Source organism: Rhinolophus hipposideros, assembly GCF_964194185.1.
Source record: "Rhinolophus hipposideros genome assembly, chromosome: 16".
NCBI lineage: Eukaryota > Metazoa > Chordata > Mammalia > Chiroptera > Rhinolophidae > Rhinolophus > Rhinolophus hipposideros.
The window spans coordinates 60,079,832-60,103,328 of NC_138062.1; the positions used below are offsets into that span (position 1 = coordinate 60,079,832).

The 23,497-nt window shown below is 54.7% G+C and overlaps 2 protein-coding genes across 8 annotated transcripts; one reads left to right on the forward strand and one right to left on the reverse strand.

Annotated features, from left to right (window-relative positions):
- Positions 1–299: 299 nt before the first annotated feature.
- IZUMO4 (IZUMO family member 4) lies at positions 300–3,405 on the reverse strand. Of its 6 annotated transcripts, XM_081076603.1 has the most exons (9): positions 2,838–3,082; positions 2,666–2,746; positions 2,511–2,582; positions 1,981–2,007; positions 1,808–1,883; positions 1,592–1,639; positions 1,159–1,176; positions 949–963; positions 307–620 (listed from the first exon to the last, which is right to left on the reverse strand). In XM_081076603.1, the coding sequence occupies exons 1-9, from the start codon at positions 3,049–3,051 to the stop codon at positions 530–532; spliced, it is 642 nt and encodes a 213-aa protein (XP_080932729.1). In that variant the 5' UTR covers positions 3,052–3,082; the 3' UTR covers positions 307–529. The 6 variants fall into 6 exon arrangements, 5 of the variants coding, with proteins under 5 accessions (XP_080932728.1, XP_080932729.1, XP_080932730.1 ...); XM_081076602.1 differs by lacking the exons at positions 949–963; positions 1,159–1,176 and having other exon boundaries at positions 300–651; positions 1,579–1,639; positions 2,838–3,405; XM_081076604.1 differs by lacking the exons at positions 949–963; positions 1,159–1,176 and having other exon boundaries at positions 307–673; positions 1,594–1,639; positions 2,838–3,145.
- MOB3A (MOB kinase activator 3A) lies at positions 3,345–23,269 on the forward strand. 2 transcript variants are annotated; one of them, XM_081076598.1, is made up of 5 exons: positions 3,438–3,592; positions 8,381–8,528; positions 14,527–15,046; positions 18,627–18,829; positions 21,932–23,269. In XM_081076598.1, exons 3-5 carry the CDS (start codon positions 14,626–14,628, stop codon positions 21,959–21,961), a joined length of 654 nt encoding a protein of 217 aa, XP_080932724.1. In that variant the 5' UTR covers positions 3,438–3,592; positions 8,381–8,528; positions 14,527–14,625; the 3' UTR covers positions 21,962–23,269. The 2 variants fall into 2 exon arrangements, with proteins under 2 accessions (XP_080932725.1, XP_080932724.1); XM_081076599.1 differs by lacking the exon at positions 8,381–8,528 and having other exon boundaries at positions 3,345–3,592.
- Positions 23,270–23,497: the final 228 nt, after the last annotated feature.

Here is a 23,497-nt window from a genome sequence, read left to right on the forward strand (position 1 = left end):
TCTGGGGAAGCTTCCTTCAGAACCCACATGGAGTGTTTGCAGAAAGCAGCAGTGCAGTGGGGCTTCTTGGGCTGAGGTTCAACCCCACCTGACCTGGTGACCTGAACCCCACAGCACAGGCCAGCCCTGATTGTCATCAGTCCGCACTCTGGTTTTGAGTCTTAGGAAGAGCCCACTCGCTCCCAAACTCATTTCCAGGAGAGCCTGTCCAGATATACTTAGGCAGATCCCCTGGACCCACGGTCTGGCCCCGGCACCCAGGGTGGTTTTCCCCACTCCCACAGGGACTGCTCCACCATGAAAAGTGTCAGGGACATTTAATCATCCATCCAGTAGTTCTGATCCAGCCTGGCATCTGCTGTATACAAACCCATCTCCCTTCCCCTCCTCCCGCCTCTGCTCAGGCTCTGATAGGCTGGGGGAACCCCAGGGAGCGGCAAGCTGCTCCACAGGGTCAGGCTGGGACAGCCCAGCTGAGTCCCGGCCCCACATGGAAGCTGGGGGGCGGGGGCGGTGGGCTCGGCGGCCATCAGTGCTGCGTCAGGCACTCAGAAGCAGTTTCCAGGGTCAGGTTGGCCAGGTGTGGGGGCTCTAGACACGTGAAGCTTGGTGATACCAGGCTGTGAGGAGACAGGCAACTCAGTAGTTCCTCTCCCTTCCCCGCCTTCCCCAACTACTGGGTCTCTGCTGGGGACCTGGGTCTCTCCTCCCAGTGGGGGCATGTAACAAGCTTGCACACAGACCCTCAACGCTGAACTGGGAGGCCTTGCCTGTTTTCTGGTCCCCACCCAGTATTCCCATGACAGACAGGCTGCAAAAGTGTGTGGGTAGAGTCTGCTGTAAACTGGCCTGTGGGTTTTGATCTCTGGCTTAAGCACAACCCCTGTCCCTGGAGCCCCGCCCCGGCCCCGCAAGGTCTCTGCAGCCTCTTCCCTCTGGGTGACTCACAAGGCTGGAGTGGTACTGTGTGTCCAGGGCGAGGAGGAGGACATGTTTATTCATGAAGTGATCACTTGGGTGTTGCACAGTTGATGTCGGGCATGTCCCAGGTGCAGAGAGGCCTGCCTGGCTGTGCCCACCCTGTCCGGCACCCCCGTCCATCGGACCCCACCCCACCCAGGCCAGGGCTTTGCAGAAGACGGGCCAAGGGGGCCTTACCTCATGTTGGTGTCCTGTCTGAAAGACATGATCAGGCCCCGGTCAGCCCCGAGCTTGGGGCTGAGGCTGTGCCTGTGATCCCCAGGCCCCTCCTTAGGGCCCACACATCGTGGGGGGTCCTCCTACGTTCTGACCACAGCCCTGCCACCCCCAGACTTTATGGCGACCCTCTGACCAGGATGATCTACCCTCTTGTGCCAGTTGAGCTCAGAGACCCTTGCGGAAGGAAGGGATTAGGGCCCTGAGCAGTGGGGCCAGGTCCTGCCCCCTGGCGGCCGACCCTGCACATACTCACCCTCCTGCCTCTGATAAAATCACGTTGGGTTTGGGGCGACAGGGAACTTACTTGTGCCAATTATTTCTATAATGACAGTGGGTTTCGAGTCAGGCCTCGGTCGGGGTCCCCTCTCCGAGGGGGGCTGCCCCAACTTACATGTAAAGGAGGAGGTCCTGCACAGCTGTCTCCCATTGCGCCGATGATCTGCAGGGACATGGGGCGTGCAGGTGGTGTGGCCCCAAGGTCACAGGACCAGCCGGGTCCACCCCACCCTACCCAGATGGTGAAAGGCCAGGGAGGAGGCACAGGAGGGTCCCCTTGAGGAGAGGCTCAGACCCCGTGGACAGCATAGCTGTTACGCCTGAGCCCTACTCGCAGTTGTAGCCAAAGCAGACGACATGTGAGTCCGTGCAGTTGATGCATGCGATGGTATCATACTGGAAGATGCCTGCGACACAACGAGAGGTGGCCGCAGGCTGCCCTCATCCTCCAGGGCCCCACACTGCCGCCCTTGCACTGCACAGCCTGGACAAAGGCGCACTCACCACAGTGACGCTGACAGTCGATGCGGCCTGTGGGGGGACAAGAGCACGGTGGGTGCCTCCTAGCAGGCCCAGCCTGTCCCCCGCTCTAGCCCACCTTCTCTGGTCTGCCCAAGGCTCAGGGTTTGTCCATCAGCCCCGTGGGATAGCCCCTAGCCTGGGATGGAGCTACCACGGGGCTGGGCTGCAGCAACACTCACTGGTACCTCCAGGGACAGGCTGGGAGAGGTGGCGGGGAGGGAGGCGTGGGATTTACCCTTCAAGGGGCCTTGCTGGTTGGTGTACATGAGATGAAAGGGTCCCTCCCTAGGGGAGCTGCTCTGCTCCCCGCTTTCTGTGCTGTCCGTGCCAGCTGCAGGCTCTGAGTTCTAACACCCAGCTGCACTGATACCCTGTCCACATCACATCACTCCAGCCCCAGTCACACCCTGGCCCGGCACCCAGCCTCTGTGCGGACTCTGAAATACGCCCGTGGCCCTGAGTCCCCCAGGCCCTGAGCAGCACCCTCTCCCCCCCAGTCCTTATTGGCTCACTTTCAATGATGGCATTCTGGATGAGGTGCACCTGCTCCCGGAAAATGGCTCGAAGCTCACTGGGGAAATACCCTAATGGGAGGAGGCAGGAGGAAGAAAACCGAGCTCAGGTGACGGACAGAGGGGCGTGTCCTGGCCGCTGGTCAGCCCCTTACCCGGGAAATACATCTTCCCCTGGTACAGCTGATCCATCTTCTGGTATACGGCGTTCGCCACTTGGCCCAGCTTCTCCCGGGCTGGGGGCGGGAAGAGGAGGCGGGTGAGCTGCCCGGCCGGTGTCTGGCTGGACCGGGAGCGCTCCGGGGCGGGACAGCCCCCCGCACTCACTGATCTCCGCGGGGATGGCGAGGTGCAGCTCCTTCATCGTGTCCTGGCTCCAGTCGGTGAGCAACGAGCCCGACACGGGGATGTCGCCCACCCACCAGGACTTGAGGTTCACGTGATGGCGGTAGAAGGAGAATTTCTCCGAGAAGTTGCGGTGGCAATGAAGGCAGCCGCGGGCCAGCGCCGCGGTCAGGCCCAGACACAGCAGCAGCGCCATGGCCCGCCCCCGCCCGCCGCGCACCAACCAACGGCGCCCTCCAGATCCTGGCGGGCGCAGGCCCCGCCCCCGCAACGGACAACTGACGAGGCCGGCTCCGCCTCCGTGGCCCGCCCACGAGCCGCCCCTGCAAACCCCGCGTCTCCAACCCTCCCCCCAGCTTGGCCCCGCCCTCAGCGCGCCCCTCGCGTGCGCGCAGACCCGTGCAAACTTCTTCTGGGCGCCTTCCGGAGGCCCCGCCCTTCAGCCCAGCCGCGAGCAGCAGCCAATGGTCTTACGGCCCTCCTTTGACTGTCAGATAACGTAGAGCGCGGTCTAGACGTCCGCCCCCAGCTCCGCTTCCGGGAAAGACTCGGGCTGTGGCGGAAGTAGATCCGGCTGGGCGGGCGTGCCCGAGGCGAGCGCGGTGTTCCTGCGCGGCGGGCTACGCGGCCGGCGCTCACGGGCGGCGCTAACGGGCGGCGAGGCCATCGGCGCAGGGGGCTGAGGGCCGGGGACAGGACGGAGGGACTGCGGCACGGCCGTCGGCGTAAGGCGACAGGTGGGTCCTCGGATGAGCGAATACGGGCAGTGGGAGTTCCAGTCCCTCGGCAGAGGCGAAGGCGGGCGGGGGAGGGAGCAGTGGTGGGCTCTCGGTCCTTCTTGTGGCTACAAATGTCACTTTGGGGTCAACCGTGGGCCGCGACACTAACTATCGCCAGGACCCCGCTTCCTGGCTTGGCTCGAGTCCGCGGGATTTCAGGGCTTCCCCACCACGGGGACTAGGTTTTTACAAGTGCGCTTCTTGCTGCCTTGGCTGCAGCGCCGCTGAGCACTGGGCACGGGCTGCGCGCGAGGCGTGGGCGGCGTGTGCACTGCCCACTGAGGGGACGCGGCCTCGCTCTGCGCTGCCTGCAGCGCTGGCGTTTGTTTTAAATGACCATTTCATAAAATGTCACTGGGAGAGGAAGGGGAGTGGATGGAAAATACAGAAAGGCACCAAGCAGAAAGTGAATCATGGGTGACCTACCACCCGAGAGCCACTGGTTAACTTTGGAGTAAGAGTCTTCCTGTCTTTTTGATTATTATTTTTATAGAGGTTAATGGGCACACGATGAACTGCACATTGTGAAAGCATACTGTCGGGTATATTTTGAACATGATGCCCTTACACTTGGGCATATTTCACAGCCCAGGGGCCTGCCTGCACCATCTGGTTTTGGACCTGCTTCTGTTACACGTGGCCTCCAGGCTACTGCTCCCTCAGTCCTCAGTCCACCTAACATGTAGGGGGCTCTTATCAGCCCATTTTACAGATTCCGTGCTGAGTGATGCCAGGGTCCCGCCTCTGGCCAACGCCTGGTGGAGCGCCAGCACCCCTCCCCACAAGTTGACATCTTAAGGACGGATGTTTTTCCCTTACCTGTTCGCGCTATCCTGTCAGGGTCTGTTATCAGAGCTTATTAAACGAGTGTACTGATTATGGAGTGAGAACACAGCAAGTGGAAGACCTGGCTGCCCTGCCCCTCTGCCTGCAACCCCCAGGGGGGCCCAGCTTCCCTCCTTCCTCTGGGAAAGTCCCCTTTGTTTCTTCTCCCTGGAACCTACTCTGATGTGGTCTCCCCTCCCTGGGGTAGGAATCCAGCACCCACCTCAGACAGCACCTGTCCCATTGGTCTTCCAATAGGTGGTTTCCCCCCCTCTTTTAAAAACCTCTGGTCAGATGGGTAGTAGACTTGTTAGGGTTATCACTTTGTGAGGGGTGTAAATGTCTAATCGTTATGGTGTTTTGTACACCCGGAACTAATAATTAAAAAACAACAACAACCTCTCTGGAGCTGAACTGTCCAGGACAGCAGTCACCGGCCATGCGTGGCTAATGAGTCCTTGAAATATCGCGGGTCTAAATTAGGATATGCTGTGCCTGCCAGCTCGCGGAGGTTGGTATGTTCACAAAAGGCAAAATATCTCCTTAGTATTTGCTCTACTGAGATGGTGTCTTGCTGCTTTTGGGTTAAATGGAATATACCGTTTCCCAAAAAATAAGACCTAGCCAGACAATCAGCTCTAATGTATCTTTTGGAGCAGAAGTTAATATAAGACCCGGTCTTATTTTACTATAAGACCAGGTATAGTATTAAAATATAATAAAATATAATATAACATAATATAATATAATAAATATAATAGACTGGGTCTTAATATTAATTTTTGCTCCAAAAGGCGCATTAGAGCTGAGTGTCCAGCTAAGTCTTATTTTCGGGGAAACACAGCATTAGAATATTAATTTCAGCAGTTTCGTTTCTTACTTTGCAATGTGACTACTGGAAAATTTGAAATTCCACATGGGGCGCACGTTGTATTTCTAGTGCCTTCCATGGTGCTTATTCTTTCCACAAATGTATGTCCATCTCCTGCTTTCATAGGCTTTGTTGTTTTTTGCTTCCTGTTTGTGGCTCTACTAATTTCTTAAATGGGGTGAGCTATTCAAAGGATTTAGCCAAATGCTTGGTGTGTTGTGATGGGTGAATCGGCATTAGCTATAATTTTTTTTAATAGACTACTGTTTAGAGCAGTTTCAGGCTCCTGGCATAGTTGAGGCGAAGATACAGAGATTTTTCCAGTATCCCCTGTCCCCATTTATGCACAGCCTCCCCCACTCTCAACATCCCCCACCAGAGCGGGACGTTTGTTGAAGGATGAACCTACACTGACAAGGTTGACATCACGTTCATTCACTGTTGGTGTTGTACATTCTATGGATGGGGACAAATGTATAATGACCTGTGTCCACCATTAGTGTAATTCCTCTGTGCTCCACCCATTCATCCCTCCTCCCCACCAATCCCCATCCTTTCACTGTCTGCCTCATTCCGCCTTTTCCAGAGTGTCCTAGAGTTGCAATCACAGTGTGTTGCCCTGTCAGACTGGCTTCTTTCCCTTAGTCATCTGTATTTAGTTGTGTCTTTTCATGGCTGATAGCTTACTTTTTATTGGAACCTCCCTGAAGAAGAGACTGTGTCTGTATCATCTTTGCATCTCCCGCAAAGCCAAGTGCAGCGAGAATTCTCCCTGTGCTGCAGTCTTAAGTGGCCTGCCCCCTCTCCCCCTCTCCCCCCACCCCCTCCTTATTTCTTCCCCTCTCTCCCCTTTTCTCCCTCTCTCTTCCCCTTTCTCCCTCTCTCTCCCGCTTTCTCCCCCTTCCCCCCCCACCCCCGTCTTCCCCTCTCTTCCCCTGTCTTTCTCTCTCCCTCTCTCTCCATCTCTCCCCTTTCTCTCTCTCCTTCTCTCTGCCCTCTTCCCCCCCACCGCCCCCGCAGAAGCAAAAGAGGTCATTTCAGTCCCTGAGGGTTTCACAGAAGTGCGAGTTCAGTTCCTGAACTTTTTAGACGATTCATATTCAGACAGGTGTAGGGCGGGCTGTTTCATCTGTGGAAACGCTTTGGCTGTGCTCCTAAGTTCGCGGAAAAGTCAGCCATTAATCATCCTTCGGGAGCTGTTCTCACATCCCCAGAGCCTCAAAAATGGAGGTTTAACAAAATTCCCCAGCAGCGGCTGGGAACTTGGGTGTTTACTGTGGGAAGTTCCAGATGAGCCCCAGCTGGTGAGCCCTGTTCCTGATTTCCTGGAATCCCAAAGTTCAGATTGCTTAAGCAGAAGCGGGGAATCTGGCTTAAGAAACTGCATTCTGGAAAGGACAGGGTAACTCCTGCCTCCCGAGTCCCATGTAAGACATCTGGGCGGGGCCAGGCCATTGCCTGAGGGGCAGTGTCAGGGGCACTGTGGGGGGCTGAGCAGCCTCCCTGGCCCCGCCCACTTGATGCCAGGAGCACCCCCAGTCATGACATCTACAGATAAGCAGACATCACCCAGAGTCCCCTGGGGACATGACCCCCTGGTGAGACCCACAGTTGTAGCTGGCTTGCTGGGAGCTTACAGCACCCAGGAGAGAGTGTGACCCTTGAGTGGAAGGACCTGGCTCGTGGTGGACGGCTCAGAGCTGTGACTCCTTTACCCTTCGTCCTCCTCCTCCGAGATCAGTCAGTCCAGTCCAGGGCCCCAGGATCCTGATGGCAGAGGGAAGCATGGACAGCCAGCGAGGGCAAGTACGTGTGTGTTCAGGGGCGCCATTCCGTGTGTTCTGACACACAGGCTCTGGTCAGTTAGGATGTGGTGGCATCTCCTGAAACCTTGGGCCTTGTCCTCAGAGGTGGACACAAGGACCCATAACCACTCACCTTCTTCTCCTGTCTATTCCCCGGGCAGCATGGTCCTGTCAAACACTGTATCTGTATTTGCCCTGTGGAAAACTGAGGCAGGGGGAGGAGTTCTCTGTCAGGTGCAGTATCCTCACGCTGGTCTGTGCACGCCTCAGGGACGGTTAGGGACCCCAATTCGGGTCCCAGCCTACTTCCTTGTGCTGTGGGCTCTGGATGGGTCCCTCCTGCCTCTCCCGGCTGCTGCTGACTTCCTGGCAGCCCGTGGTGTCCCTGAGCTTGTTGACATCACCACGTCTGCCTCCGTCGTCACAGGACCGGCTTCCCTGTGTATGTGTGTCCAAATCTCCCTCCTTTAAAGATGTGTCATTGCATTAGGGCCACCCCACTCCAGTGTGACCTCACCTTAGCTAGTTATACCTGCAAAGACCTCACTTCCAAACAAGGTCCCGCTGATAGGACTTGAACGTATCTTTTTGGGGGACATGATTCAACCCGTAATGGGATGGGGAGTGACTGCTGATGGGCAGTGTCTTTTGGGATGATGGGAGTGGCCTGGGATTAGAGGGGATGGTTGCACACTCTGATTTTCCTAAAAGCCACCAGCATGTGTACTTTAAAAGGGAGGAATTTAAAGGATGTAAATTATACCTCCATTGGGCTGGAATCTAAGGAACCCCTCAGTAACACCTGGCCTGGAGCGGCCTCCACAAACCTCACTACCTGCCCTCGAACAATACAAGTTGGAGAACTTCACCCAGGAAACCAAGCTCTGAGCTGCAAAACACCAAAATGCAAACATCCTCCCCCTGCCTATGCGGGGATGGGGGGTGGGGCGTGGGGGGAAAGGCTGAGCTGCCTTCTGAGTGCCCCGCAGGGTGGGGCCTGCCCCTCCAGCCCCACCCCCACCAGGCCTGGGGCAGTGTCCTGAGGCGTTGGCAGTGTCAGCGGCCGAGGCAGGATGTGGAGGCACCGGAAGGAAGTGGCGATGGGCTGGGTCGCTATACCTCTCTGGGAGGGTCAGGAGAAGCGTTTGCTCAGAGGAACTGTGCTTTGTTTTGTTTTCAGAAAAAAAAAGGGGTGGGTGTGTGTTGGCTCAGCGGAATTTTGTCATCTTACCTGTGTCACTCCAGAAACTTCTAAGTGCCAGCACAGCTTGTCTGAGTGGAAGCCAAGGAGAGCCCTTAGCATTGAATTTCCAGACGCTGGTCCCACCCTTCCCCACGCTGGTGCCCTTGGAGCTGTTCTAAAAGGAACTGGGAGAAAGGCTCTGCAGAGACGGTAATGGGATGTGGTGGGAGCAATGGGGGTCGGCAGCCAGCCACCCCTGAGCCGCACAGAACTTGTGTGTGTGTGTGTGTGTGTGTGTGTGTGTGTGTGTGTGTGTGTGTGTGTGTTACTGATAGAAAGTTGTTGGCTTTGACGGGAATTGTCCATCCATGAAGGTTTCCAGAAAACCATTGTTTCCACTTAAAAAAAAAAACACCCTCCCACCTTTTAAGAAGAGTCAGAAAGGTGAGTAGCAGTCTTGCAAGCCCCTTCCGCTGCCCTGCCCAGTCTTACAGAACCTTCTAGAACTTTCTGGGTGACAGCCTTAGGTAGATGTGGACAAAGACATGGTGGCCGGCCTAGAGGCTGTGGGGTTCCCTGAGGCTCCTTTCTGCGCAGGTTACTTGTCCCCAGATGACCTTGTCAGAGGTTCAGCTCCCAACTGTCACCCAAGAGGCCCCATAATAAATAGAAGGCAGCAGCCGGTCAGGTGGGTACAGATTTGTCTGTGTTGGGGTTCCCATCAGGTAGCTTTGCTGCAGGGTAAACAGGAACCTGTAATAGAGGCAGTTGTGGGGCCCTATGGCACAGGGCTAGCCCCCCTCAGCCAGTAGACAGTCTAGCACCCCGCTTCATCTCGCCAAGTGGAGCTGCCCTTGCCCACGTGGGGCGGTGTTTGGAGGCTGCAATAAGACCAAGCATGGGAAACTGTGGGCTCTAGGAAGCTCCTAGCTTTTCTGAGCAGCTGTTTGCATAGCCGTCAGCTGAGCAGGTGCGAGGGCTGCTTGGGCAGTTAGCAGTGCCAGGTGGTGCCTCAGTGTCCTTACCGTCAGGTCTGGCACACACACCCATGGCATGGAGGGTCCTGGGCTGCCTCAGCCAGTCTCAGAGATGAGGGTTGGAAGGTGGCCTCTTAATTGGATCTTTCTGGAGGGTGTTGGGCTGGGCCCTGTCTGGCCCTTCCGTGGTAGGAGAGAAGCGGGCAGGTGGGTGTTTATGGCTGCATTTGCCCTTTCCCCCCTTGTGTCCCTTTCCCTTCTTGGAGGCACCACCTTCCACCCTCCAGGTCCGAGGCACCTGGGGCCATGCCCACCCACAAAACCAGAGAGGGCCACTGGTCCGAACTCTGCTGTCATTGCAGAGGTGCCCGGTATGGGAGAGCGCAGCCCAGAGGGCTCCTGGCCCTGGATTTGGGATAAAATGGGTGGAAGCCGGAATGACAGAGAGCTGGTGAGTTAGGGCAGTACGAGGCCCGACAGCAAGAACTGCGGCTCCAGCCCCAGGCCCCAGGCCCCAGGCATCCCGCTCAGTCAGGCTCCTCGTCTGCCAGCTGCACAGCCTGAATCACTGACCTACGGAATCATCGTCAGCTAGGTAGTCCTGAGTTGTTATCCTCTATCCCAGGGGCTCCCACCTAGGGCAGTGATGCCCCCATGGACACTGGGCAATTCTGTGGTTGTCAGCACAGGAGGTGCTCCTGGCATCAAGTGGTGGGGCCAGGGATGCGCTTTGACACCCCACAGTGCCCAGGACGCCCCACAGAGCGTGACCTGGCCCTGATGTCAGCAATGCCGAGGGGAGACCCTATTGGGGCCTCATTTTCCCCATCTGTAAAGTGGGAATAGTGTTTTCCTCTCAGAGTCACTATAAAGTGCCTAGCTGGGTGTTAATCAAGGTGGCAGAGAGTGACAGTGGGGGCCAGGGCCCCAGGGCTGGCTTTGGGGAAGGAAGTAAAGGTATATCTGGTCTGGTGGCCGGCACTGGGTCCTCCGTGCTCCAGAGCACAGCTTGCCTCAGGTGGTGTCACTCGCACTCTGAGCAAATTGTTCACTGTACCTTTGTTTAGTGTAGTTGGGTTGCATTTCACAGCAGACAGCCGTTTTACAGGGCTGCCTGCTTCAGTCTGAGCGAGAGGGAGCATCTTTAGTTCTTCGAGATTCCCGGGGCAGAGGCTCAGCTAACACTTGCTCTGCTTGTCCCCCTACTTTAAAAAATAACAGCTTTATTAGATATCAGTCACGTACCCTACACTCCACCCACTGAAAGTGCCCAGTGCCCTGACATCTGGTACATTCACAGTGCTGTGCAGCCACCACCCGTATCCAGTTCCAGAACAGTCCAACCTAAAGGAAGCCCCATCCCCATCAGCAGTCACCGTCACTCCCTTCCCAGCCCTGACAACTACTAACCCACTTCCTGTCTCTGTGGATTTGTCTGTTTGGGCATTTCCCTTAAATGGAATCACACACTGTGTGGCCTTGTGTGTCCGGCTTCTCTCATGAGCACCGTGTGTTCGGGTCCATCCACATGGTGGCGAATGTCAGCGCCTCCCTCTTTTTCACGGCTGAGTAATATGCCCTAATGTGGATGGGCCACGCTGTGTGTGTCCATCACCTGCTAATGGACACTCGGGCTGACCCCATCCTTCAGCGATGATTATGAATCCTGCTTCTGTGGACATCCATGTACAGGTTTTGTGTGGACACGTGTTGTCATTTCTCTAGGGTAGACGGCTAGGAGTGAGTTGCTGGGTCAGATGGTACCTGTTTGCGTTACTGCCAGACCGTTTCACACAGCACTGTCCCATTTCACATTCCCACCAGCCGGGCACAAGCGTTCTAATTTCTCCCTGTCCTCACCAGCACCACTGATTGTCCATTTTGATCATAGCCATCCTCATGTTTCAGAGGGTTCCTCCCCTTTGCACTGGCGTTTCTCCCATCCTTCTGGCCCTTTTGTCTTTTCTTGGCTCCTCTGTCCCCATGCGCAGCTTTTGGGTTTTACATGGTCCAGGCCACACAGAAGCGCAGCTCTGCCCAATTTCACCAATTGTGTGAAATGACCTAAACCAGGGTCTCTTCCCCACCACCGTTCCCTACTCTCATCCTATGGCACTGAGACACTGGGGCCGGGTCACTCTCTGGGGGCTGGTGGGTACATCCTGGGCACTGGGATGCTGGCCCCACCCTCTTGATGCCAGGAGCACCCCCAGTCTGACAACCCTAGAGGTCCCCAGATACTGCCCAGCATCCCCTGGGGGCAGGCTCACCCAGCTAAGAACCCTGAGGTAGGCGTTTTGTATTGTATATCTAGTCTCTGGGATTAAACCAAAGATTTCCAGAAGACAGAGCTTGGCCTTCCGCTGGAAAGTCTTTGTTAAGCACGCAAAGACTGTGCTGGCAGTTTGCTGTGTCCCCTCTGACCCCAACAATGGGAGAGACTCGCATTGCCTGCAGTTCTAGAGGAATTTCTGGAAGGCCAGGACCTGGGAGTCCTCCACCCTCGTAGATACCCTTCTACCTGCACCCAGCGATGGGAAGGGAACGCTGGGCTCCAGGAGGTGGCAAAGTCACCATTCAATGGCAAAGTCACCACTCAGCTCTCCCTAAACACTGGGTGAAATCATCGGTGCCCTCGGCCCATTTTGTCCTCAGAATTACTCTGCCTTTGCCCCCAGGACGCGGTGTATATGTGCTGGCTCCCTTGGAGTTAGTTGGACAGGAGCCTCTGGGCCCAGGAAGGACTGGACTTGACCTGGGTGTAGGGCCACATTGGGCCCTAGCTGAGCCCAGACAGTTGGATCACTGTCCCTGGGGGCCATCCTGGGTGCTGCGGGTTGAGCAGTGTCCCTACAGAGGTGTGAGGCCCGTTTTAGACACAAGATATCTAGAACTTTCTGAGAATTCAGCTGTTCAAAGCCCCTCAGTGGTTATTTGCTGCAGTGTGCTGGATCTGGAGGGCAGGCTGCAGGTCACAGCAATGAGCTCCCACTGTCGACAAAAGGACGTCCAAACCTGAGAAGAACCTTGTAAGAATTTATAATATAAGAGTTTACTTGAGCAAAACTGAGGGCATGCGCAGAAGCCAGGTCTCAGAGAGCTGCAGAAATAGTCTAGAGAATGGCGGTTTGCAGTTTTGCCTGCTTTTGGACTCAAAGGAGGAACAGGAAGAAATGTTACACGTTAACCTCCCAACCACTGGTGGGAGGTTAACGAGATTAAGGAGAAAACAAAGCAGGAAATTGCTAGAATTGGATAAAAAGGAAAATGCAGAGACACGGGTGGGTGCAGGATAGTTCAGGACAGTTGACATTTAGCATTTACGGCACATAGAGATGGTATGTGGGCGACAGGGTGACTATGAGGGTGTTTACACCTGCAAGGGCTCTGGCGTTTCAAGGTGTGTTATTCTAGGGACACAAGCATTTATTTGGACAGGGCTCCCTTAGGGTACAGGCTGACTTTTGCTGAGGAAGCCTTGGTCGTGGGGCGTGAGTGCCCACCACGACCTGCCCAGGAGGAATTTGTGATCAGACCACCCCGTGTGGTTACTGTCAGTCACTGAGCTTGTCAGGTTTATCCTGTTGCCCCTTCTTTGTTCACACTGAAATTTAAACACAGCAAAAGGGGTCTGGGAACTCACTAGAATGTTGTCAACGGTTATTCCTCCCGCAGGCGCACACAGCAGCTAGCCGGGAGGTGCACCGGCCCTGCTCTCACTTCCTCATTTCTGCACTTCCCCTTCTGCGGCTTCTCCCGGGTGAGCTCCCCAGAGACCCCGACATACACACTCCCAGAGAGCCGGGGGACTGTGGCCGGCCAGCACCACCGCAGCAGCAAAGTGGCTGCTGATGGGGCGGCCATGGTGACTGCCGCCTGAGTGTTTGCTTTCATCATTGGACACAGGGAAGAGCAGAAGCAACAGGAATTTCTTCCCCGCCAGCCCCACTGGAGGGTGTTGGCAGGGCTGGTCCCTTCTGAGCCTCCGGGGAGTATGTGTTCCAGGCCTCTCCCAGCTCCAGTGGTGCCGGCAATCCCTGACGTCCCTTGACCTGTGGACATATTACCCCATCTCTGCCTCCCATCTCATCACATGGCCGTCTCCCTGTGCGTCTGTCTTCTCTTATAAGGACACTTGTCACTGACCTAGAGCCACCCAGACCATCCAGGATAAGCACGGCCCGAGATCCTTAACTTAATCAATCTGCAAAGACCCTTTTTCCAAATAAGGTCCCGTTCTTACTTCCCGGGCATGTGGACATGTCTTCACAGATGCCACCGCTTAGCCCACTGCAGTTACCCTTCGTCGCCGTGCATGTTTCAGCGCTCTTTCCCACTTCACAGAAAGCCTCTGGGCCGGGGCGGAGGACCCTGGATGGTCTGGGTACCAGGGGCCCTGACTCAGCATCTCCTGCTCTGAGGAGTCGGGACACCCACGGGGCAGTTCTGTTCTGTGCCCTGTGGAGCTGGCACCCTTTTAGTGACACTCAAAAGCACAAGTCCTGGTTAGGCATTTATATAATCTATGAAGTGATCCCCCCAATAAGCCCATCTGGCACCCTACATCTTTACGTTATTGATTATGTTCTCCATACCGTATTTCATATCTCTGTGACTATTTTGTGACTAGCAGTTTGTACTTTGTAACCCCCTCACCTCCCCCATCCCCCCACCCCCCTCCCATCTACCTACCATCAGTTTTTTCTCTGTATTTCTGAGTCTACTTCTGTTTCGTTGGCTCATTTATTTTGTGCTTTAGATTCCACATATAAGTGAGATCATATATTTGTCTTTCTCAGTCTGACTTATTTCACTTAGCATTATACACTCTAGGTCCATCCAGGTTGCAGATGGTAAGATTTCATTCTTTTTTATGGCAGAGTAATGTGCTGTGCACCTAAAACTAATACCAAATAATATATATTGAATGTCAACTTAAATATATGTACATATATTATATATATGGTCACAGGATGTAAAGTACAGCATGGGGAATACAATCAATGGTATTGTAACAGCTGTGTACAGTGTCAGATGGGTAGTAGACTTGGGGGGCTGGTTATCACTTTGTGAGGGGTGTAAATGTGTATTTGTTGTTTTGTACAAACTGAAACTAAAAAAAAAAAAAAAAAACACTCAAGTCCTGGGAAACTCCCAAATCCAGCCCACTCATGCTTCCAGAACAGGGTTTCTGGGAACAGGTGACAATTCTGCCTGTTTCTTTATTTCAGATCTCAGGGAAGACCCAGGGCCCCTGAGTTTCCTGTCACCTCTGGGTTGGTGACTGGCACGAGCATCCCTCCAGCAGCACGCAGCGAGGCCGCGTCACGATGTCCAACCCCTTCCTGAAGCAGGTCTTCAACAAGGACAAGACCTTCCGCCCCAAGCGCAAGTTCGAGCCGGGCACGCAGCGGTTCGAGCTGCACAAGAGGGCACAGGCGTCGCTGAACGCGGGGCTGGACCTGAAGCTGGCCGTGCAGCTGCCAGCTGGCGAGGAGCTCAACGACTGGGTGGCCGTGCACGTGGTGGACTTCTTCAACCGCGTCAACCTCATCTACGGCACCATCAGCGACGGCTGCACCGAGCAGTCGTGCCCCATCATGTCGGGGGGCCCCAAGTACGAGTACCGCTGGCAGGATGAGCACAAGTTCCGCAAACCCACAGCGCTGTCTGCCCCGCGGTACATGGACCTGCTGATGGACTGGATCGAGGTGCAGATCAACAACGAGGACGTCTTCCCCACCAGCGTCGGTGAGTTGGGCTGGGGGGCCGGGCCCGCGATCAGCTTTCTGAGAGAAGTCCCAGGCCAGGAAGTCCTCCAGCTTACAGTGCACAGTTCAGTGGCGTTCAGAACATTCCACCCCCCAAAAGAAGCCCCGTCCCCATCAGCAGTCACCCCCTCCTACTCCCCCAGCCCCTGACAACCGTGAACCCACGTCCTGTCTGTGGACGCGCCTGTTTGGACGTTTCCCATAAGTGGAATCACACACCGTGTGGCCTGTGTGTCTGGCTTCTCTCATGAGCCCCGTGTGTTCAGGTCCGTCCTTGTGGGGGTGGCCTGTGACCTCAGTTGGTTAGAGTGTGGTGCTAATAACACCTAGGTTGCCAGTTTGATCCCTGCATGGGCCACTGTGAGCTGTGCCCTTTAAAAAAAAGAAAGAAAGGTCCATCCACGTTATGGTAAGTGTCGGCGCCTCCCTCCTTTCCACGGCCGGGTAACACTCCATGTGTGGGCGGGCCATGGTTTGCTTCAAGTAAAGGCTCTTGAGATGGGGCGATTATTCTGGATTATCCAGGTGGATCCTAAATGTCATCACAAGGATCCTTACAAAGGGGTGGCACATGGAAATGCGACAGATAGAGAAGAAGGTAATGTGACAACAGACGAAAGAAAGGGATCGTGAGCCCAGGAATGCCAGCAGCTTCCAGAAAAGGCAGGGAACAGGTACTTCTGGAACCTCCAGAAGGAAGCAGTGCTGCCCCCACCTTGACCTCAGTCCCGCGAGACCGATGTGGGAGTCGTGGCCTCCAGGACTGTGAGGGAGCAGCTGAGCCGCAGGTAATTTCTTACAGCAGCCCCTGGAGACCAACTCAGGCCCCTCTTGCTTTCACCGTCTCAACACAGCTTCATGGGAAACGGTGAACAGGTCTGGGGCGCACGTCCTTGCGGGTCTCGGGCCCCAGCTCTTGGTTGCTGGTTAAGTTTCTCACCCCTCTGGACCTCACTTGCCATCTGTACAGGAAATGGCCAGATGCTAGCAGAGGGCTTTCAGAGGCCCGTCTGAGAAAAGGCTGGCCCACGATGGACACTTTCTCAAAGGAGGGATTCCTGGGTAGCCGCCAGACAGGTCACCAAGACTGTGTTACAGCCCTGAAGCCTGGTCCGCACGTGTTCCCTGTTCTGACTCGGCCTGCTGACACGGGGCCTCCTCCCAGATCTTAGACCCTGAGCACCTCTTGTCAGCCCCTCGCCTGAGAAAGAGAATGCCAGCAATTTTATCAAAGAGAAAACTGACGAGAAATAGAAATGAACTTGGCAGACCCTACGTGGCTGCCCAGCAGCGGTTCTGAGACCACACCCTGACGTCCAGGCTCTCGTCATGAGATCCCCAGGGGCTGCCTGGCCCAGGCCTCACCTTCCCACCCTATCTGCCAATCCTGGGCCCCTCGGCCTGTTCCGACCCCAGCCAGGAAGGTGGAATGAAACGCTGTGCACATAACAGCAGTACCTGCTTCTTGTCCATGATGCTTCTGAAAACCACAGCCTGCCGTGCACCCCTTGGGGTTGATTTGTGGCAGAGCAAGGGAAGGATGGGCTCCAAGTGCTGTCGATGCCTGTCCACCCACTTAGCCGCCAAGCTACCAGCCCTTGCTCTGTAGTGTTAGACTGAGGCCAGCAGACTTTTCCCAAAGAGGACCAGACAGTAAATCTCTGGCTTTATGAGTCAGATGTTCTGTCTCAGCCTCTCAGATCTGCCATGTAGCCTGAAAGCTGCCATGGACACTATATGAACAAATGGGTAGGCCTGTGTTCCAATAAAACTTTATTTACAGAAGCAGGGGTGGGCTAGATTTTCACCCCCAGCGTGAGTACCATTGCAAGCACAGGCAGCACAGTCCTGAAGATTCCATTTCTAGACCCTTGTCCTAGGCTGGGCTGCTCGACATGGCCCCCTCCCCCAGCACCGCCCTGGAGAGCAGGGAGGGGGTGGGGTCAGCATCAGACCCGATCTCGTGTAGGTCAGGTGCCGAGCCAGGCGCTCTGTTTTGCCTTTCTCTGTTCCATGTTCTCGGATTTCTAACCACTGTTAGAGGCCCTTAGTGCATGGGGTCACCACCCCCTTGAGGGGACCATCGCTCCACGTGGCTTTCAAAGGCCTTCAACGACAGCACTTATTCCTCAGACACCCATGAACATGGGCTCCTCTCTGGAGAGTCAAGCATACCTTCTCTTCAGCCTTTTCTCCCGTCAGGTGGAGAAAACTGAGAAGTCTCACTGATGCTGAAGGAACCTTCCTCAGAGTTAGGTCCCCCACGAGCCACTGTGACACAAGACCGTTCAGACGCTGGGAGCCAAGGGAATCCAATACCATCATCAGTTCCCACACAGGGAGGCTGTCTGCTCCCAGATCCGCAGGAGGGAGCACGCGCAGAGAGCCAGTTCCTCCCCACTTCCTTTTAACTGGACACGTCTCAGACCCTCTCCCATTCTGAGAAGCGCTGTCGGCTCCCCGGTCGGGGCTCCAGGTCTCGGCTTTGCTGCGGACACCACGTCATGAGCCTTCCCACACGCGCCTCAACATCTTTGGGCTGTTACCTAGCCGACCACAGGCCCCGTGAGCACAGTGCTGTCCAGCTGCTGACATCCCGTCTCCGAGGGGCACATGTCTGGTGCACCAGGGCTTCCCCACGGTTAGCGGCCTGTGTGTGTCCCCTGGGCCCTGAGCCCTTGAGGCCCTCTCGTCGAGGATGGGCTGGTCTGTGTTTTCTAGTCCCAGGCGCCCACCGGGCAGCTCTGGTTGGATCTCATGAACACACGCCTTCCGTCTGTCCTGTGGGGCATGAAGTCTTGGTGGACAAGTGGAAAGGAGCCCATGAGGGCACACAGTGCTGTGAGCGTGCCAGGTGCAACCAGCTGTAGCGTAGAATGGTTCTGTTGGGGAATCTCATGGTGGGTATATTTTGCCAGTTTTAACAAATAAAGAAATCAAGTATTAAATTCAGTAACAGGACAAGAAATGACAGCATAGTCTGTGCATTCGGTTAAGCTGTGACGAGTCCATCAAATTTAAGTATTATAATAGTATACTAAGGAGGAGAGAGATAAAGAAAGCAAGTGGAAAATACCAAGTGAAAAATAATATGTTTTTATGGGTTGTCCAATATCTATTAAGAAAAATAAACAGTACTAGAAATACACACACACAGAAGCCCATGGCTGGACCCCGAAGTGGAAACGGCAGACCCGTTTCCACAGCTGGCAGACCTGCAGGCGGGGAACGTTCTGGTTCTGAAAGGACTCGGGGCAAAGGCAGAAGGAATGCGTGGCTCCCAGAGCGTTCCCAGCGAGGCCTCGACACCCGGGGTCTGAGCGGCTGACGTCAGGTGCCCTGAGGATGGGCTTTACCTGTCCCCATCCTGTCCCCTGGACTTGGTTAGGCAGCAGAGTGGTGCTGCACTTCAGAGGGCTCCCTGGGGCTGGCGGCGCAAAGACCAGGATTGGGGGTCCTGGACAAAGGGGCTCCTCCTGGAATGTCACCGGCCGTGGCGGGCTGTGTGACCACAGCAGGCTGTCAGCCCCTCTGAGCCCCAGGTGACCCCTCTTGTGCAGGCACGCCGTTCCCCAAGAACTTCCTGCAGGTGGTGAGGAAGATCCTGTCACGCCTGTTCCGAGTGTTCGTACACGTGTACATCCATCACTTCGACCGCATCGCGCAGATGGGCTCTGAGGCGCACGTCAACACCTGCTACAAGCACTTCTACTACTTCGTCAAGGAGTTCGGCCTCATCGACACCAAGGAGCTGGAGCCACTGGTGAGTGGGCCGGCGGGGCGGCAGGAGGGGGTCACTGCGGCCCCCGATCCTGGGGCCTCAAATGCCCAGAGTCAGCAAGTGAAGCAGACGTTGGCCCTTTAGGTTTTGGCCCACATTTGTGATGGTGACACTGGATGTGGCCACAGCCGGCACAGGTCGCTTGGTTTCCAGAGTCTAGTGCCTGGGGCCCACCCGCTGGGTTTGGTTTTGGTTCTTTCAGCTGCCACCCTGTGGGTGGGTGTCATGGACCCCATGTGACACGAGTCCCCTACAAGCAATGGGTCACCCCCTTTGCTTGGCCCAGAGCGGTCCCGGGAGCTCCTTCCTGCAGCCGCACCCCACTCGCTGTCCCGGTGGGAGAAGCTGAGTCTCCACAGACACTGAACCACATAGAACACGCGCTGAACAAACACAGCGGCCCCCGCGGCCCCATCTCCCCAACCTCTCCTCTCTGCCTGGCCGGACAACAAGGAATACGTTTTGTTTTTCATTGAAGTAAAATTTACATACCTTAACAGTAGCCATTGTGAACTGAATAATTCAGTGGCTTTTAGTGAATTCACGGGGTGTGCGACTGTCACCTCCACTCATTCCAGAGCATTCCATCACCCTGAGAACTACGAATCCACTTCCTCTGTGTGCGGATTTGCCAAATCAGTCAATGTTGACCCCACCCTAGAGAGGGGATGGTTCAGGTAGCAGGAGTGGCTCACCTGGGACCCCTTCCTCATCTCATGAGCTACAGACTTAGTACACATCACCAGGTCCAGCGCAGGGTTCCCCAAATTGCTTTGAGCAGGATCTGCGGTGTCAAAGGGCGGCAGGTGGCTGCTTGCTCAGTGCCCACCAGCCACCACCATTGTTCACAAGGGTCAGGAGCGTCCCTCAGGGGTCTTGGTGGGGCCAGTGTGAGAACGCAGGGCTGGTGCTCAACCCCCAGAGTTGTTATGGAGGTGGGAGCATCTACGTGCCCCTCTTTCAGCACCCCCCCAGCTTGGAAACACTGGGGTGACCCGGGGCTGCCCCGACATCACAACTCTACGTCCCCTTCTCAGGCCCTCGCAGGGCCCCTGGAGTCCATATGGGCGCTTTTTCTGGCATTTCCTTCATTGATTTGGGTCTTTGAAAGGCTATTCTTTTACTACTTTTAAAAATTGCGGGCCGGCCCGGTGGCGCAGGCGGTTAGAGCTCTGTGCTCCTAACTCCGAAGGCTGCGGGTTCGATTCCCACATGTGCCAGTGGGCTCTCAACAAAAAAAAAAAAAAAAAAATTGCTAAAAACATCTTCTCGTCACTTTTTCAGTTTTATATATTCCCTTGCAGGCTTTGGCTATCAGTACACATTTTTCCACAGTTAAAGTTACTAGTACACACACTTAATGGGGAAGGGGCTTTACTCTCGGGGATGGAATGTTCTGGAACAGGGAGGTGAGGCCGCGCACTATCGTGTATGTGAGTGCCGCTGAATCATTCACTTTATAATGGTTCATTTTGTTTTTTATAGTTTTATTTTATTTTATTTTTACATCCCTCACACCGTGAACCCCCCTCCCCCTATCCACCACCACCCCGACCTCACACCGAGCCATCACATTATACACATAAAATTATAGTTGGCATTCATTAATGTCCAGCCTCTGGTGTACAATGCCATGACCAGGCATCCACCGCATCCCTGAGGTGGTCTCCCAAACAGGACACATGTCCATCGGACACCCAACAAAATCCCCAAACACTATTGAATAAGTTCCCCAAAATAATTCTCAAAAAACCCTGAGGCCATCCTGTGGTCACCAGCCGCCCCCCAATCCCTTCACCCTTCCCCCCATCCCCAACCCCCTCCCCCCCGCCCATCTAACAACTCTCGGTTTTTCGTGTCCCCAAAACTGTTTCTGATTATTTCATACACATATTCTTTTCTTTAGATTCCATATATAAGTGAGATCATATGGTACTTGTCTTTCTCTTTCTGACTTATTTCACTTAACATAATGCTCTCTAGATCCATCCATGTTGCTGCAAATGATAAGATTTCTTTCTTCTTTATGGCTGCGCAATACTCCATTGTATAAATGTACCACAGCTTCTTAATGCAGTCATCTACCGATGGGCATTTTGGTTGTTTCCATATCTTGGCTATTGTGTAAAGTGCTGCAATAAACATAGGAGTGCATACAGATTTTTGAATTGGAGTTTTGGATTTCTCCGGGTAGATGCCTAGGAGTGGAATTACTGGATCATAGGGTAGTTCCATTTTCAGATTCCTGAGATACCTCCATACTGTTTTCCATAGTGGCTGCACTAATCTGCAATCCCATATAATGGTTCATTTTATGTGAATCTCTCCTCAACTTGTTATTTACCAAATACTGAACACTGGTGTGCACTTTTGTGATCTGCTTGTGGTTTTTCATAACTTAGTGGCGTAATTTCTCTTGTATAGATGCCTAGAGTTCTCTCTGGAAGCAGCTGGACAATAACTTAATAAGGTTGTGACTTTCCCCATGGTTTTCTGTGAATGACACAGACTGTACGACAATCTGGTCAGCTGTTTTGCAAGATTTTCCAGGTTTTGCGAGCTTGCGTAATGTGGCGGTGGGCGTCCTCACGCCTCCACATCTTGTTTGTCAGTCACCTGTCGAGGACAGATTTCCAAGAGTGGGTTTGCCAGGTGAAAGGTCGTTTTACAGGTATTCGTCTTTATACCCAGGCTGCTTTCCAGAAGGTTCCTTCTGGTGTCTGATGCAGTGTATGAGACAGGGGCCAGTATACTGTGTTTTGTGAATAAAACTTTATTGGCACACGCAGCCACACACTCATTGCTGTGGCTGTTTTCAGCAATAGCACAGAGTTGGGCAGCCAGATGGACAACCAGCTAGTGTCTGTAGACACCAGTAGCTTCTCTGGCTCTTCACAGAGCTTGTCATCGCAGGAGTGCTGCTGTCTGTTCCCTTTTCTGTAAGGTTTGTCTCTAAATGAAGCAATGAAGCCCGTGCTTCCCTAGAGACTGCATCCCCGCTTTTCCGTGTGTGTGAGTGTGTGTGTGTGAGTGATTTCCATTGCCTCTTATGATGATACTTGATGTCCTGCTTGTTCTTAACAGAAAGAAATGACCGCACGGATGTGCCACTGAGGCCTTCTTGGCCCCACTGTTCCCGAGGCAGTGACAGGGCCATCTCCCCGGAACATGGACCGTGTTTTCTGGCCCAGCAACTCAGTGACCTCTGCAGCCATCGGACAGCGTGCTCTGTGCTGCCCAAGCTCCACTGAACACTGGCATTGAGTTGTCTCTCTAATTCCAAGGTGGTAGCAGCCATGGGTCTACGCATGGCAGGGTCCAGCCTCCCCGAGCTCCACTGTGGGGAAGAGTGAACCTGGACTCTGATTCTGTGTGCTGTGAGCAACCGGGAAAGTCCACTTCATCTGTGAAGCACTGCCCAGGGGCAAGCGCAGCCCCCGCCCACCAGACACAGCAGGCCTGGCCCCACATGCCCCTAATGTGCTCAGAGTGGGAGGGGACTGGCTGCGGGCTCCAGGTCAGCGAGACAGGAACCCGCCTCCACCAGGCCCCCCGTAGCCCAGTGTCTGTCACAGAGGTACGATGTACCCTGCTCCCTCCCCTCCTACCTTTCTTCCTCAGTCTCCTCTGTTCCTTCAGTCCCTCCAAAACACTGGGCTCATCTGTCAGGGCTTCCCAGACCCCACACCTGCACCCCAGGTTTCCTGGGGCCTTTCACATATCATGAAAGATTGAGTTTTTATACAGTCTCCCTGACGACCACCTCGAGATATTGGGGAAGTTTTCTACCTGTAAACAGTGAGCCCACTGCCCCTCTAGACAAATGCCCCTGTGTTCTGAATAACGCGATGACGCTGCACGGAGCCGGGCTGCTTTGTGTGGAAACCTTCTGTGGCCCTTCATGGCCTTAGGAACAGAGTCCCAGCACTGTCTCCACAGGAGGTGTGGCCAGGTCTTGTGTGAAGCCGCTCGAAGTGACGGAAGGAAGCCATACATTGCCCCCAGCTCCACCCTCCCTGCCCGCTGGTACCTGCAGTGGCCTTTCCCCTGGCAGCCCTTCCCCTGACCACACTTGCCTCTGGGGACCTCTGATGTCTGGGGTGCTCGCAGAAGAGAAGGACGCTGTCACCCAACACCAAGCAAGTGTGATTATCAAGGCGTTGGCCTGGTCCTCCCAGACACCACGGTGTCCACACGGACCCCGCAGGATGCAGAAAACCGTCTTGTGGAATGTAGCTCCTCTTAAATGTAAAGCCACGCCCAAACGCCATAACCACTGTGCACCCCAGATCACCCACTCTTCCCTTCCGCCCGGTCAGGTCAGGGAAGATGGTGGGGACTGTGGGCAGGGAGGGTCCTCTCCCATGCCTGTGGGTGTTCCCACATGAGCATCCAAATAAATTGTGCCATTTTTGTACTCACGCCTGCTGGCTGTCATTTCTCTTTTCCTGCTGTCAGAAGGGCCTGGCATCCGGACATGCCACTGCCATCACCGAGTGCTCTCAGCCCCTCCAAGGGCAAGGAAATACTAGATGTCACAACAGTTTGTGGTCTGACAAAGTGCCCCAAATACATAAACAGATGCACAGAATGTGGGTGCTATTAGAATGTGATGGGGAGCAGGGTCAGGGGAGATGATAAAAGTGTCAG